Genomic DNA, 18,353 nt, shown 5'->3' with positions numbered 1-18,353 from the left:
ATCTCGCGTAACGGAGCAGCCCCTCCCGCCATTAGGTAGGTGTCTCCTCACCAGAATATCGTAAGTAGACAGAAATTACAGGAACTAGTTGACTGCAGCGTAGTGTTCAGTTCTTTGCCGACAAACGAGGTGCATAGTGGCTGTGAAGAGAAATGTGGGAGCATGCAGTGCAGAATGAAACTTATTGCCTGAGCAGGAGTTGAATCTGGATTTCCTACTTTTCACGTGCAGTCGCCTGAGTCATTGAGATGTCTGACCACGCCTCCGGACCTGCCGTGTGCTCAAATTACGTAAATAAGGCTATGTAATAGAAGTGAGATAAATTCCTATTACGAAGCCCCTTCTCTCCCCCTCCCCCCAACCATTCCGCCCTACTATTTATTCTCACTTGCCCCGTGGAAGAACCTCATGTTGCAGTTTTCCTAAAGCTTCTGGTGGCCTGAATAGATAATGTATAGGCTCGTGAAAAGCAGGATAGTTTGGCTTTAGAAGAGGTGTGGGTACAGGAGAAACAATACTCCGCTTACGATTCATTCTTGAGGAAAGACTAAAGAAGGCTAATGACACATATAATGTCTTCTTCTGTTGAAAAATATCGGCAGTCAGATGCACAAAAGAAATACTATTTCTTTGTCGATTTCAGGCACCTAGTTCCCTTCGTCTGAATATTGGAATTATAGCATATCAGCCAGCGTCAAAAGTAAGCATGTGTAGGCAGCATAGTACTGTTGTTATCTGGATCATGGTTCATGTGCAAATACGGCGTATTTTTGACGCTCGATAATAATGCTATAATTCTTGTCTTCTGAAGAAGTGCCTACCTAGGTGCCTGAAACCGGTAAAAAAAAAAAAATTCTTTTGTGCAACTGGTTGCTGACTTTTTCAACAAATATACTTACAGTTTTTGAAGAAAGATAAAGTACTAACTATATAATGCCTACGCCAAGTTAGAAAAAGCACTCGAAAGGGTAAACTCGCGACAGCTTTTTTGAAACTCTGACAGACAGTGGCAAAGAGTATGAGGATTGAAGAGTAGTCTAGAGGCTATACATGGAACAGGTGGCTGTCATAAGATGTGGATAACAAAGAAAAAGCTACTATTAAGCAGGGTGCACGACGGGTGTGCTCACTATCTGCTGTCGTGCCCAATGGATACATTTAGAGTACAATAAATGAAGTCAGAGGAAACCCAGGAGCTACGGCAAGAATTAAAGTCCACAGTAATACACTAGAAAAGCTATGGTTTGCTGATGATATCGCAGCGTAAGTCAAGATGCGGAACAGTTACAAGCGATGCTGACCCAAGTGGAAACCACCCTCAGCTCTTCCTATGACATGAAAATCAATAAAGCTAAAACAAAAATCTAAGAGATGAGCAAACAAAACACCGTTGCTCAATGCTCACTTAACAATAAGCAACTGGAGACAGACGAATCCCTCACCTGCCTAGGGAGTAAAATTAGATAAGATGTAAGATCAAAGAAGGATACTGAAAACCGAATCTACCATGCAAAGGTTGCTTTTTAACAAGAAAAAAAAAAACCGTTTCACATGGAGCTGCATAGACAAACATTTCAGGAAAGACCTCAGGAAGACTTTTGTCTGGTGTGTGCTGCTGTGCGGAGGTTTAAACATGGACGATCGGAGAAGCAGAAAACCACATAATAGTCTTCGAGATGTGATGCTACCGCAGAGTGATATAGACTGCCTGGATGGACAAGGTTTCGAATTAAAAGGTGCTCCACAAAGTGGAGGAAGTGAAGCCATTTCTTAATTAGGAGCTTGTCTCCCAACACAGAAGGGACACGGGTCGGCCATCTGCTGAGACGTGACGTGCCATTAAAAGTCCCACAAAGGACAATAGACGTGAAGAGCGTGAGAGGCGGGCCGAGACTGGAATACATCAACCAGATCATGGATAGTACCAGCTGCGTCACCTACACTGCATTCAAGACGAAGACAGAAATGCATGACAAGCTGTTGCCAACCAACTTGATCGTTGAAGACCTAAGAAGAAGAAGAAGACGTTCATGTCTTTGCATCTTCATTAATTTCAATAGAACTAACACCATTTCATTTCAACCAGTTCAGTTGAGAAATGTGACTATTACTCATCATTTTTACAGTCCGTTTTTCGCTATTACAAAAGCGTTCAATAAAACAACAATTTCTTGTAAATACCCACTGGAAAATATGCCTATATGTCACTGAGAATTTATCATGAATAAGAGAGAATGCAATGATAGCTCCAGGGATAGCTGGTGAAATTGTAAGCGATGTTTTTCAGGAAATCATTAAGTCGTTCTCTGCAAAAGGGCTCTCATTTAACTTTGACAAAACACAGTACTTACAGTTCCACACAGTAAATGGAATGACACCATTAATAAATAGAGACTTCGATCAGAAATCGGTAGCTAAGGCAGAATATTCAAAATTTCTGGGGGTATGCATTGATGAGGGGTTGAACTGGAAAAAAACATACTGAGGTTCTGCTGAAACGTTTGAGTTCAGCTACTTATGCTATTAGGGTCATTACAAATTTTGGCGATATACATCTCAGTAAATTAGCCTACCACGCCTATTTTCATTCTCTGCTTTCGTATGGCATCATATTCTGGGGTAACTCATCATTGAGTAAAAGTGTGTTCATTGCACAAAAGCGTGTAATAAGAATAATTGGAGGGGCTCATCCAAGATCATCCTGCAGACACTTATTTAAAGAGCTAGAAATCTTCACTGTAGCCTCGCAATATATATATTCACTCATGAAATTTGTTATTAACAATCCGAACGAATTCAAAAGTAATAGCAGTATACATGGCTACAACACTAGGAGAAAGGATGATCTTCACTACTCAAGGTTAAATCTAACTTTGGCTCAGAAGGGGGTAAATTATGCTGCCACAAGTCTTTGGTCACTAACCTAACAGCATCAAAAGCCTGACAGATAGCCATATAGCATTTAAAAGAAAATTAAAAGAATTTCTTAATGGCAACTCCTTCTACTCATTACATGAATTTTTGGATATAGTAAGTGTGTAATTTCACCAGCCCCCACAAAAAAAATTAAAAATATTAAGTGTCATGTAATATTTTGTGTAATGTAATATCTTGTATAGACTCCTTTTATTAACCTGACACGCTTCACATCATTACGAAGTGTCGTTTTCATGATCTACGGAACAAGTACTAATCTAATCTAAAACCTTGTTCCACGGTTGACATTTATCCATCTCCGATAACTGGTCTTTTCACATCTGACTGTCATAGTAATACCACCTGCGTGACTTCTTACTGACACAGTGCTTTTGACAACACAAACATAATTTCAATCCCTCCATCGCAGACAGTGATCATGAAAGCAATTTCATCAGTCCGTAAGTGTCCCAATCGGCACATGTCACTACGAGCATGCGGCGAATGTGAAACTAGTCACCTCCAAGAGAGAGTTTAAAGTCACTAAAACGTCACATATACATCATATTTCTATAAGCAGTAATGTACTATAGGTCGGTGTTCCATGGGTCCACATACTGACTGCATTTATGAAATAGTTTCTTTGCCAGTAGAGACACCCGATTTCCACGTGGATGGAAGTGGGGACAAACGCTTTTAGAAATAAATGTAGAACTTAAATGACAATTTTTGAGAGCAGTCAGAGGGGATAAATTCTGACAGAATTTGTCTCTTATGAGGTAGATAAAACGAGCTTAGTACTTTTACACCTCACGTGTTACTGCTTATCTGTTTTGAAAGACAGATTTAAGCTTTGTTATCACCATTGACCTCGTGTTTCTGAACACTACTTTTCCACGAGTAAATACAGCCTGCATTACATCCGCTGATCCTTCTATCAACCTTTCGCTTCTTCTTTTTGCACTGGATCATTCACGCTCACTTTTACAGTGCGATCCAAGGAACGACGCCCTTTGACATGCCAGCATAGCAGTGTACGAAGGCTATTAACACGCGGAGGGACACTGAAGCGACACGGTGTACGGACATAGCTAGTAATTTGGCGAGAAACTGCCGCTACAGAAAGCGTGGCCGGCGTTGTCAGGCGGCACATCCGCTCCAGACATGCGCCACCTGTGTTTGTTGACGGAACCCAGTCACGTGACAAGTGCCCGCTACAAGTACATGTGATAGCCAGTAACGGCTTTTTACCTGTAGGACGATGGCGACGGGCTGCCAGATGGAGGCGAGATGCGGACGAATCGCTCAGCTGGATGGCTGTGCAGCGGCGGCAGTGGGACAGTGGAGTGCGCCACGGGTCGCGACTGACAGCGCGCTGCTCGCAGAGACTGTCGACGCGTCCTGCCCGCACAACGGCCTCACGCGCACTGACTCCCGCTCGCCTCGCCGGCTATTGGCGCCTCCGTCGATGCGGCGGCGCGACGCATGCGCACTAGGTCCGTTGTCCAGCGTGCCCGCACTCCAGCCGGCCCAGCGCGGCAATCAAGTGCCGATTGGAGAATCCGCAAGGACAACGACCTGGAAACGCTTCACAGCCGCCGCAACGTGCCAAGCTGACGATTCGCATTGTCGATTTCTGTCATAAACGTCACGCACCGTACATACTACTGATTACCTTATATTAACCAAAGTATCGCCTGGTTATTTCTCGTAAGCCAAAATATTATATTAAGAAATAGACTAAGCAGCCTAGTTTTTTATGTATTTGCCCGCATCTCGTGGTCGTGCGGTAGCGTTCTCGCTTCCCACGCCCGGGTTCCCGGGTTCGATTCCCGGCGGGGTCAGGGATTTTCTCTGCCTCGTGATGGCTGGGTGTTGTGTGCTGTCCTTAGGTTAGTTAGGTTTAAGTAGTTCTAAGTTCTAGGGGACTTATGACCACAGAAGTTGAGTCCCATAGTGCTCAGAGCCATTTGAACCATTTTTTTATGTATTTTTTTATGCATTCGCCCGTCTTCAGTTGGCGTAATACGTTTTTAATCTCCAGTTAGCACATCGTTAAAAACGTCGACTGCAATTTGGATCCTGCAGCTACCCAGTGCAAAATTATTTCTTTTTGACTGCCGGACTTCGCGAGTTATATATTTACGATATATTACGTGTTTGATGTTGTTACTTTCTATTCTGCTTGTTGTTGCTCCATTTTTTCGCATTTTAAATACCTACTGGCCATTAAAATTGCTACACCAAGAAGAAATGCAGATGATAAACGGGTATTCGTTGGACTAACATGTGATTACATTTTCACGCAATTTGGGTGCATAGATCCTGGGAAATCAGTACCCAGAACAACCACCTCTGGCCGTAATAACGGCCTTGATGCGCCTGGGCATTGACTCAAACAGAGCTTGGATGGGGTGAACAGGTACAGCTGCCCATGCAGCTTTAACACGATACCACAGTTCATCAGGAGTAGTGACTGGCGAATTGTGACGAGCCAGTTGCTCGGCCACCATTGACCAGACGTTTTCAGTTGGTGAGATATCTGGAGAATGTACTGGCCAGGGCAGCAGTCGAACATTTTCTGTATCCAGAAAGGCCCGTACAGGATCTGCAACAGGCGGTCTTGCATTATCCTGCTCAAATGTAGGGTTTCGCAGGGATCGAATGAAGGGTAGAGCCCCACGGGTCTTAACATATCTAAAATGTAACTTCCACTGTTCAAAGTGCCGTCAATGCGAACAGGAGGTGACCGAGACGTGTAACCAATGGCACCCCATACCATCACGCCGGGTGATACGCCAGTATGGCGACGACGAATACACGCTTCCAATGCGCGTTCACCGCGATGTCGCCAAACACGGATGTGACCATCATGATGCTGTAAACAAAACCTGGATTCACCCGAAAAAATAACGTATTGCCATTCGTGCACCAAGTTTCGTCGTTGAGTACACCATCGCAGGCGCTCCTGTCTGTGATGCAGCGTCAAGGGTAACCGCAGCCACGGTCTCAGAGCTGATAGTCCATGCTGCTGCAAACGTCGTCGAACTGTTCGTGCACGTGGTTGTTGTCTTGCAAACGTCCCCGTCTGTTGACTCAGGGATCGAGAGGTGGCTGCACGATCCGTTACAGCCATGCGGATAAGATGCCTGTCATCTCGACTGCTAGTGATACGAGGCCGTTGGGATCCAGCACGGCGTTCCGTATTACCCTCCTGAGTCCACCGATTCCATATTCTGCTAACAGTCATTGGATCTCGACCAACGCGAGCAGCAATGTCGCGATAGGCTACTATCCGATCTTTATGAAAGTCGGAAACGTGATGGTACGCATTTCTCCTCCTTACACGAGGCACCACAACAACGTTTCACCAGGCAACGCCGGTCAACTGCTGTTTGTGTATGAGAAATCGGTTGGAAACTTTCCTCATGTCAGCACGTTGTAGGTGTCGCTACCAGCGCCAACCTTGTGCGAATGCTCTGAAAAGCTAATCGTTTGCATATCATAGCATCTTCTTCCTGTGGGTTAAATTTCGCTTCTGCAGTAGGTCATCTTCGTGTTGTAGCAATTTTAATGGCCAGTAATGTAGTTAAACACATCTACGTTTTATATTGCAAAAAAACAACGTACTACCCGCCATGTTGCCGACTGGCGTGTTTGTTTAATTCGGAAAATTTTGTCTGTGGTCAAAGTTACACTTACAGATTCTGAAGTCAGTACTGAAGTCAGTTCAGTGTACACAATAAATAATTTTAATTTCAGCATGTGCATAACTAAAAAATTAAAATTACTCATCATGAATGTACAATGCTCTACGTGTGATTATTTGGAAGTTCACCAGTGACTGGTTATATATTGCTCATCACAAAAATATAGATGTTTTAATATAAATTGCGGGGTTTGTCATACCACATCTAGCGCGTCCCCAGTTGGCGTATGGGGGAATGCCCGGCAGATATGCAGGGTAGATGGGAAATAAAATACGATCCGTGGATCAAATTGACAACAAAAATATGTGCCGCGTCTGACTTGGAGCAAGCGGAAGTATCATCAGTGTTTGTTCAACAGGAGAGAAGCGGCTGTAAGCATGCTCCAGGAAGTCACAATCACTGGTTCTACATCGCTAGCTAAAGCTAGAAAATTGATGGAAGCAAACGTGACTAGGACAAGTAAAGACAGAATTAACCCAGGCGGACGATCCACCTACATCAACGTGGCAACCAAGCATTTGGATCCTGAGGAGCTTGGACTTACACGAGATAGCAAGTCGGAGACCTCTGGTAAACTGCCGCGAAAGCACTCTCCTACACTGGCACTTTCAACATGCAGACACTCATTCGAGCAGGAAAACTACACAATCTCACAACAGAACTCTCGAAGCAGAAAATCAAAATTCTCGCCCTGCAGGAAACACGCTAAACAGATTCAGAAGCGATAGACTACAATAATTACAGAATCTTGAAAAATGGTACAAAACAAGAAAATTGACAAAGAAGCAATACTATTTGGCATGGCCTTCGTTGTAGACAAAAAGGCTACGAATTCAGTGGAAGATGTGAAACCCATCACAAACCGACTTATAACGTTAAGAATGACACACACAAACAAAAACAATAAAAGAAGAGTCCGAAGTAACAAAGGTTCTGGGAAAAACTTCAAACAGAGATGGTCAAAACTCCAAAAGATGATGTGAAAATTCTACTTGGTGATTTTCATGCCCAAAGTAGCAGGAAACGCATGTATAAGAGCGCAGGGGGAGACTATCCTGCTTACAAGTTCACCAGTAAGAATGGGGACACGACTCGTTGAGTTATGACAACAAAATAATCTAAACATTACGTCGATCTCATTTCGGAAAAAAACTAAAACAAACCACACAGAGATTTAGGAGAACTTCAAACAGGTCCATGTGTATGACTACCAAAAATAAATTCACGATGTCCAAGTACGCAGATCAATATGTAACCGCAATCGAAATTCAATTCACATCCAAAAGAAAATTCAACAGAAAAGTAGGTGACCCCCAGAATTTGATCTACACAAAATCAAAGACTAAAATATCAGAAAAATGGGAAGTACAACCTGCAGATGACTGGAAGTAATTTCAGACTAAAATCAGCTAAACAGCGAGAGATCTGATCCCCCTTCACAAACATGGAAACACTCTTGGTAGTATCACGATTGTGAAAACGTACTAGAAGAAAGAAAAAAGGCATTTCAAAATTTTGATTGCAACGCATCAGAAGCAACAAAGAAGAAATTACTCTAAGTTCTCAAACAAACATTCAAGATTACAACACAAAATAAACGAAACTATGTCAGTGATCAACTGGAATCAATTGAAGACAACTTCAAATATTACAACACACACGACTTCTACAAGACCTCTGCGAACCAAATCAAACAGTACTCATAATCAATTATTTAAAATGACAGTCACGACCTCATTTTTTTTTTTGCCGCCAACCGGTTTCAACCCGCGATGGGGTCATCTTCAGGGCAATTTACACCATTTGGTCGCTCTCTGGAGTCGTCACCCTGCCTGTGTATGGTAGATACACTATTGGTCATTAAAGTTGCTACACCACGAAGATAACGTGCTACAGACGCGAAATTTAACCGACAGGAAGAAGATGCTGTGGTATCCAAATGATTAGTGAAAGGTGGCTACACTGAGCCACAGCGCCAGAGATCGCTAGAGAGCATTGTTCCGCCGCCTCCACGGAAAGTGATTATTGGGATGTCGTAGTAGTCAGTGCTTGTCGAGGACTCGTAGTAGTCAGTTCGTGTTGAGATGTGCTAGTAGGGTGTGCTTTCTGAGATGTGATACTGAAAAATTCTTGTTGAGATGTTGTAATAGCGAGTCGGTGTGGAGATATATTGTAATAATTTGAGTGCTTGTCATCAATATATGAAGGTAACGAAACTTGATTTATTTTTCATTATTTCCATGTTTTAAATAATGCGTCATTACAGGTTCAGTCAACAAAGCATCTGGCTTGTGTTCTTGGATTAGAGTGTAATTGTGGTTCTCTTGAGTAATTATGGTATTTTTATTTCCTTTAATTAATTCAGTATAAATGTTATTTAAAAATTCTTGTGTTGTTGAAGAAGAACCGTGCCAGATGCGTACGTTGAGTCACACTCCCACACACAGAACAGTTATACTTGTGCTTTGGTTTCGTAGGTTTTATAGTTGCTGGGGACTTAATTAATTAATTAATTGTGTTAATGAAAATTTCCATTTCATTCTTTGTTGTTGTTCTAAGCAGTCAGATTGCGTAATAATAACAGTCAGGGCCAACCGTTACGAGACTTCGTAATCGGACAGACAGCTACTAAACCGAAAAACTAAAAATATTTGCATTACATATAATTAAGCCCCCATGCACGTGGCGACCACTGCTTCGGATCGTCCCTTGGAATCTTCTGATTGTAAAAATAGTAGACAGTAGTATTGTTGTAGTAATTTGTAGTTTAGTAATTGAAGTCTATATTGCATGTGTAGATTTGGTAATTGGCATTCTTCTAATGGTATTTTTCAAAATTTTTGTTGTTGTCTTGTCTATGGGTTTGACAATTTAGTGCAATTATTTCAATTGTTCGATTAATCGTGTTTGAGGGAAACATTTCGTGTGAATGGTATTGTTGGAGATAAAGTGTCATTGTGTGTAATTTCATATAGTGACGAGTTTTGTATATTTTGTAAATGATTACGCGATCAATGAAAAAGGCAAAAATGATGGATAGTCAGAATGACGAAATTGTTGACATGGCGAACTCGCCAACACAAGAGAACAGTATGTTGAATAATGAAGTGGAAAACAATGTAATAAGTCGGGAAAATAGTCCGGAACCATTTCAAAATTTTTCTCAATCAGAAAATTCACAGAATCCGAGATTAACGACAGAAGATTCTGGAATAGTATCGAATTCAGATAGCTTTACAGCTATGATGAAGGAAACTGGTTTCGCGGGAAATGTTAGGAGCGAAAGGAATTTCGAACAAGTTAATATGGAGCAGTTGATGAGTGTAATATTAAATTTTCGATCTGAATTTAAAACTGAGATGGGAACAATGGGAACACGGTTAGACTCACAGGGATCACAAATAGGAACAATTAAAACTGAGATAGGAACAATTAGAACTGAGATGGGAACAATGGAAACACGGTTAGATTCACGAATAGGGACTTGTTTCAAAAACATGAAAGATGAATTAAAGAAAGAAATGAGAGAAGAAGTACAACCGATTTTGAATGCTCACAATAATAGATTAATTGCAGTAGAGATTAGACAAAGGGAACAGGATAGAGAACAGGAAGAAAGAGATCGCGTGATAGTACAAAAATTTTCAGAATTAAATTTACAACGTGCACACGATAAGGAAGAAATATTTGAGAGAATCGAGGAATCCGTACCAAATGACAGAATAAATAATCTAACACAACAATATGAACAGTTAACTACCAAATGTGTCAACACTGAAACCCGAGTCGCGACACTTACGGAAGACGTAAATAAACAGAAAGAAAAAATAGGTGACTTATCGGAAAGAGTTGAGGAGATTTCAGATAAATTGACAAGTCTTAGTTTAAATGGGGATAGAGATTCAGATGATACAGCTCCATTACCATTTGCAGAAACCGAAGAGTACCAGAACATAAATAAGCATGTTGAAAATCAGGGAAAATTTAATGAACGCGTTAAAAGGGAAGTTGAGGCATTACGAAAGCAAGTCAAACAAATTGAAGGCGAAATCGTAGGAAAAGACAGCAGAAGAAATTTAGAGTCACAGATAGCAGAGGGGTTTGAAGAAAGTAATTTATTTCATTTACGGGACACAACAAGAGAGCGCCAGGCGCGCGAACTTGACAATAATCGACATTCAAACTGGGACAGACGCGGTGGGTCTTTGTCGCCACGAGGCGAAAACTTTGACTATAAACACTTTTTGACTGTTCGGAAATTTAAGATCTTCCGCAATTCTAAGAATGACATACATCCATGTGCATGGTTAGATCAATTTACGTACGCACTTCCACCAAATTTGCCTCTAAATCACAAACTGAAATTTATGTGCAGCTATTAAAGCCCTCAGGGGATTCACTACACTAAGTGAATATGTGTCGTAGCGCTCACAGGGCCCCGAGCTGTAGTGGTGCTATTTCCCTTTTAGTTTTCTGCACCGCTGCCTACTCTTTCACTATTCTTTGCATCTATAAAAACAACTCTTCTACTATCAATCTATCTAGACAATAAGTAAAGAATAACCGGATTTGACTATTTTACCCAAAAGTGACTTTGGAAATTACCGTTTGGACTTACTATATTTTCTGCAGCATTCATTCGTAGTTTAAACAAAATTTTTACTGTTTATCTTCGTGACAATATTACTTCATATGTTGACGATATTCTTATTGCTAAACGTTCCTGGAGTGAGCATAACAAAATTTTGGATTCATTATTACGTATCTTTGCAAGAGTTGGCATTACAGTGAACTTAAAAAAATCTGAATTTGGTCGTTCTCAGGTGAAATTTCTCGGTCACATTATTTCTACAGAAGGTATTCTTCCTGATCCAGAGAAACTAGACGCTATTCGTAATTATGCTGTTCCTACCACAAAACGTGATATTCGTAGTTTCCTTGGTGTCTGTAATTTTCTTAGACGCTTTGTTAGATTGGATGATTTGGCCACACCTCATTTACACATTTCAGTTATGCGCACTTTGGTCCCAGAAAATGCTTTTATAAATTACGAGAAAATTGCTACTTCATTAATATGGAAAAACGTATTCGATCTGTTCTTGCCAAATGCAAATTATGTCAACAGGCTAAGCCGCCAACTGTTTCTCACAGAGCACCGTTGTTTCCTATCATTCCAGCGAAATTAAAGGAGATGGCTGCAGTCGATTTGTTCGGTCCAGTGGTTCGTTCTACTAATGGTTTTGCGTACATTTTCGTAGCAGTGGAGTTGACATCAAAATATGTGTGTTTTACACCTTTACGCAAAGCAACAGCTCGTTCAGTATCTAATGCTTTCATCAAACATTTTCTTAAGGAAGTTGGTCATGTTGATAAGGTTATATCAGATAATGGATCACAGTTTCGCTCTAAAATTTGGCTTCGTACTCTACGGCGTCGTAAGATTAAACCAATTTTCATTTCACTTTTTCACCCTCAGTCTAACGCTTCAGAGAGATGGATGAAGGAAATCAATAAATTGTGTCGTCTTTATTGTCATCAGAATCACAGAACGTGGGATCAGTATCTTCATCTTTTTCAAAACATTCTGAATGAACTTCCTAATGATTCAACTTCTTTACCGCCTATACTGATATTAAAAAATAAAGCACCGATAAATCGCATTTCTGAAATCGTTTCTTTTCCGCCTTCACGGAAACTGCGGCATTCTGAAGTTGTCAACCTGGCTCTACAAAATATTGCATCTGCGGCTGCTAGAAGAGAGAAATCAGCTAAACGTCCTGGTCGTTTAAAAATCTTGTCAGTTGGTCAAAAGGTGTTAATTAAGTCCCACCGTTTGTCTCATAAAGGAAAAGGCTTGTGTCGCAAATTTTTTCTGCTTTATAACGGTCCATATAGAGTTCGCAAAATTATTCATGATAACACTGTTGAAGTAGAAACTCTTAAAACTCGGCGCTCTAAGGGAATACATCACATATCTAACGTAAAAATTTTTGTGGAATGACATACTTGTGAGAAACTAATAGCTATACGTAAACATAGAGAGAGTACAAGGATACCGCGCTGTCTTTGTCGGCGGCACATACTCAAAGCAACAGTCAGTCTGCGCGCCGCACAAGGCAGTCGTTGACCGCAAACAATCACTTCCTACGTCACGCGCCTACAGCTGATCGAGCGCTCAGTGCGAATGCACTGACAGACGTAAATAAATACACAGTTTAATTTCTCCGAATAAATTCTGTATAAAGCTATGGTGACTTCATAAATTATGTTATTAACGTTCAGTATTTTTCAGGATACGGTTGTATAAAATATTTAAGACCTTCAGGTAAATTCTGTGCGTGTCCGACGTTAAGACGACTTGCTTTGGAGAAAATTTTCAGGAAGAATGTCATTCCGAAAAAGAAGTAATAAATTAAAAATGGTAACTATTAATTGAGTTTATTTTTCAGGTAACATAATTCCACTTAGGTACGTACTTTAGACATAATTTGCTGCTTGCGATTACGTGATTCATACTTTGTGCTAATTTCATGTTCTATGAATTTACTTGTGAAGCGACGTGCTTGCGCACATTAACTGATTTTGACAATGATTGACTAATGAACAGGGTTGTTATTTGTATATATTATGCATCGCTTGGCTGCTATGCTTTTTCACTAATGATATATTTTTTTATTATGTGCCTGCTGTGCCTATTTATTTAAATTATAATTGTCACCTGATTAATTGTGCTAATGTGGTTAGATATGTAAGTTATACTTTATGATTTATCTGCTTGCGCCTTTATGGGTACTTATTAAGATTACATATGAGCATTTATTTGCTTATGTCGATGTGATGCTAATGACCTGTTTATTGTGTAAGGCATGTTTGCTGCTGTGCGTATGGATTGCATATTTACACATTTCTGTTTTGTTGTCATAACTACTCTTCAATTTAGTATATAGAAATGCTGATATACTGTGTACGAACATAGAGTTTAGGTTACACTGTGGTATTAATTATAGATTGTTCGCTTGGCATAGCCTCGTTGTAGGAATTGTGCTGCATCCACTTGTTGACATTCTGTTGTCTACTGGTATATTTACTCGCTATTGCATGTTTTGCATACGCTCAGTGCCTTATATTTTTAAGATAAGAAAATGAACTGCAGTAATTCGACGAACGACATTAGTACAAGAAAGTCATAGAAGTCACATGAGCTGAGGTTTTATGGAAGCTGTATAAATTTATGCCAACAGGAAGGAAGCTAACGACATGACATACCAAAACTAGGTTTAGACCATTGACAGTATTACACTGCATTTTTCGTGAGCAATTGAAATAGGAAGTGACACTTGACACAAAAAATACTCCACATGTTTGCTTCTGCTATGATTCTTGAAGTGGTGTACACACTGTGAAATGTTATGATCATTCACACTCCGTAATCGTACTTAATTACTGAGAGTTATTCGAACTAAGGTCTGTTAGAGGTCATGTATGCATTTCTTTTATTTAATGATGGACAAGGAACCAAAATGTATCTTATAATTTATAATGAGTAGAAAATTTGGGTCAGATGGATTACACAGAGGTTGTGTGTGGACACTGTGTCTTCGGATTGTATGGGATGATGAATTGAAGTTGCACTAGGATTTTGTCTGTACTTGTTCGAGGAGACTGACTAGAGGAAAGAGTTGTTATGGAAGTGAAATGATATTGGTGCTGAGGTTTATATGTATCGACGTATTATTGAGGTATTGAGATTAGGTGAAGTTGATGATTATTGGAGTTTTGGTGGATAAGAGGTAAAGTAAATGAGGAGCATATTGTTTTGTTGGTTTATATGGAACAAGGAGGATGAAGATGGCAGACTAGAACACTCAAGTAGAAGGAAGATAGTCTATACACACACTTTGTTAAATCACTAAGCAGTATACATTTTTTTTTTGAAGAGAGGAAGTATTTGCATATCTTGGCTTACTGACAGTTGTTCAGCAACAGTACATTTTGATCTTGCTTGGCAAACATTGGTCTTGACATGATGACTATGACGTTGACTAACTATTATTGACTGTTATACATTGCTGCCACTACTACTTGATACACATAATGAACATAAAATTTCGACAGAATTGCATTTACACAGTTAACACTATTCAATTACACAGTAGCACTAATGTGGATGAAAGATGAGTGGATGTGTTTTGTGTGTTTTCCTTTTCTAATCCTACCCACCTATCTCCTAAATATTATTTTATTTGTTGGTAGTGGCTTGCACTGACACCCATAAATATTATAGGTTAACTGTTATTGTGTACTGTAATAGTTAATGTGACAATTACCTGATATCATTTGTGTGTTTATTATGATTTGTATGTTTAGTGTAAGAGCATTGATAATAATTTGTTAAAGAAATTGTATGTGCATTCAAACTATTGTTCATGACTGAACTGTCTCAGTAGTTATGGTGAATAGTATGGACTGTTACTGGCACTTTTTCTACATGATTGGTGCCACAAGGACATGTTTAATTTCTGCTGATGAACTGTGTGATCAGTGATTGTAAAAAAATTATGGACTGTTACTTGTACCTTTTCTACATGATTGGTGCCACTAGGACATGTTTAATTTCTGCTTATAAACTCTGATGAACAGTGTGATCAGTGCTAGTGAATTTTATGGAACTGCTTCTGCTGAGAAATGTGACTTGTTGCTGTGTGCACCTGATCAACATTGCTGGTGCCACTAATGGACTGCTTCTACTGAAATGGTGTTACTTGTTGCTGTCTGCACCTGCTCAACATTGCTGGGTGCCACTGATGGATTGCTTCCACTGAAATGAAGTCACCTGTTGCTGTGTGCACCTGATCAACATTGCTGGTGCCACAAATGGACTGCTTCTACTGAAATGGTGTTACTTGTTGGTGTCTGCACCTACTCAACATTGCTGGGTGCCACTGATGGACTGTTTCTACTGAAAAGATGTCACCAGTTGATGTCTGCACCTGCTCAACATTGCTGGGTGCCACTGATGGATTGCTTCTACTGAAATGAAGTCACCTGTTGCTGTGTGCACCTGATCAACATTGCTGGTGCCACTAATGGACTGCTTCTACTGAAATGGTGTTACTTGTTGGTGTCTGCACCTAATCAACATTGCGGGTGCCACTGATGGACTGCTTCTATTGAAAAAATGTTACTTATTGGTATTTGCACCTGTTGACCATTGCTGGGTGCTACTGCTGGAACTGTCAACTGCTTATTCTTGGGCTATGGAAAGCGTTTATGTGAATATTTGTATAAACTGATTTTTTGTGTATTACTGTTTGTGGAAAGTTATGAACCTCTTACCTGCACATATTCGTCATTGCTGACGCTATTGATTGAACTGTTTAACCACATAATACTTGTGTAAACTATTATGTAAAGTCACATGCATGAAAGAATTTGTATTGCTTACTGTATTCTATATAATAGGTTATTGAAAGGTCAGTGCAAAGCCAAAATTTTATCTAGTTATATGATATTTACGTATTAATATTATCTTTTATTTTTGTCTGTATTTTTTTGACGAATTTGGTGGTATTTTCACCACCAATGCTGGCAAAAATACCATCAAATTCTAGCCGTGGAGGAAGGGCATATGAAAGGTGGCTACACTGAGCCACAGCGCCAGAGATCGCTAGAGAGCATTGTTCCGCCGCCTCCACGGAAAGTGATTATTGGGATGTCGTAGTAGTCAGTGCTTGTCGAGGACTCGTAGTAGTCAGTTCGTGTTGAGATGTGCTAGTAGGGTGTGCTTTCTGAGATGTGATACTGAAAAATTCTTGTTGAGATGTTGTAATAGCGAGTCGGTGTGGAGATATATTGTAATAATTTGAGTGCTTGTCATCAATATATGAAGGTAACGAAACTTGATTTATTTTTCATTATTTCCATGTTTTAAATAATGCGTCATTACAGGTTCAGTCAACAAAGCATCTGGCTTGTGTTCTTGGATTAGAGTGTAATTGTGGTTCTCTTGAGTAATTATGGTATTTTTATTTCCTTTAATTAATTCAGTATAAATGTTATTTAAAAATTCTTGTGTTGTTGAAGAAGAACCGTGCCAGATGCGTACGTTGAGTCACACTCCCACACACAGAACAGTTATACTTGTGCTTTGGTTTCGTAGGTTTTATAGTTGCTGGGGACTTAATTAATTAATTAATTGTGTTAATGAAAATTTCCATTTCATTCTTTGTTGTTGTTCTAAGCAGTCAGATTGCGTAATAATAACAGTCAGGGCCAACCGTTACGAGACTTCGTAATCGGACAGACAGCTACTAAACCGAAAAACTAAAAATATTTGCATTACATATAATTAAGCCCCCATGCATTAGCTTTTCAGAGCATTCACACAAGGTTGGCGCCGGTGGCGATACCTACACTGCGCTGACATGAGGAAAGTTTCCAACCAATTTCTCATACACAAAGAGCAGTTGAGCGGCGTTGCCTGGTGAAACGTTGTTGTGATGCCTCGTGTAAGAAGGAGAAATGCCTACCATCACGTTTCCGACTTTGATAAAGGTCGGATTGTAGCCTATCGCGATTGCGGCTTATCGTATCGCGACACTGCTGCTCGCGTTGGTCGAGATCCAATGACTGTAACCAGAATATGGAATCGGTGGGTTCAGGAGGGTAATACGGAACGCCGTGCTGGATCCCAACGGCCTCGTATCACTAGCAGTCGAGATGACAGGCATCTTATCCGCATGGCTGTAACGGATCGTGCAGCCACGTCTCGCTCCCTGAGTCTACAGATGGGGACATTTGCAAGACAACAACCATCTGCACGAACAGTTCGACGACGTTTGCAGCAGCATGGACTATCATCTCGGAGACTGTGGCTGCGGTTACCCTTGACGGTGCATCACAGACAGGAGCGCCTGAGATGGTGTACTCAACGACGAACCTGGGTGCACGGATGGCAAAACGTCATTTTTTCGGATGAATCCAGGTTCTGTTTACAGCATCATGATGGGCGCATCTGTGTTTGGCGACATACGTTACTTTTCCCTCCGAAACCCTACGTTTCAGCAGAATAATGCACGACCGCATGTTGAAGGTCCTGTACGGACCTGTCTGCATACAGAAAATGTTGGACTGCTGTTCTGGCCAGCACATTCTGCAGATATCTCAACAATTGAAAACGTCTGGTCAATGGTGGCCGAGCAACTGGCTCGTCACAGTACGACAGTCGCTACTCCTGATGAACTGTGGTATCATGTTGAAGCTGCATGGGCAGCTGTACCTGTACACGCCATCCAAGCTCTGTTTGATTCAATGCCCAGGCGTATCAAGGCCGTTATTACGGCCAGAGTTGGTTGTTCTGGGTACTGATTTCTCAGGATCTATGCACCCAAATTGCGTGAAAATGTAATCACATGTCAGTTCTAGTATAATATATTTGTCCAAAGAATACCCGTTTATGATCTGCATTTCTTCTTGGTGTGGCAATTTTAATGGCCAGTAGTGTAGTTACCAACCGTGCACAGGCAGGGTGACGACTCCAGCGAGCGACGAAATGGTTTAAATTGCCCTGAAGATAACCCTATTGCGGGTTGAAACCGGTTGGCGGCAAAATAAACAATGCGATTGTGACTGTCATTTTTATTAATTGATTATAAGTAAATTAATCGATGTTTATCTCCATACAACTATGTTGTCTGAAAATTCAAACTGTACTCACCACAGAAACTC

At 40.6% G+C, this 18,353-nt stretch overlaps 1 protein-coding gene across 1 annotated transcript in view; it reads right to left on the bottom strand.

Annotated features, from left to right (window-relative positions):
- Nucleotides 1-4,163: 4,163 nt before the first annotated feature.
- The window catches only part of LOC126252598 (uncharacterized), a 69,557-nt gene continuing 55,367 nt past the window's right edge, over nucleotides 4,164-18,353 (bottom strand). Inside the window, exon 3 of the mRNA XM_049953500.1 lies at nucleotides 4,164-4,317. Within this exon, the coding sequence (XP_049809457.1) occupies nucleotides 4,164-4,317 (154 nt within the window). The remainder of the gene's footprint in view (nucleotides 4,318-18,353) is intronic.

Source organism: Schistocerca nitens, chromosome 4 (genome assembly GCF_023898315.1).
Source record: "Schistocerca nitens isolate TAMUIC-IGC-003100 chromosome 4, iqSchNite1.1, whole genome shotgun sequence".
NCBI classification, from domain to species: Eukaryota; Metazoa; Arthropoda; class Insecta; order Orthoptera; family Acrididae; genus Schistocerca; species Schistocerca nitens.
The sequence above is the reverse complement of the archived record's forward strand: the minus strand, read 5'-3'. Positions and strand labels throughout refer to the sequence as shown.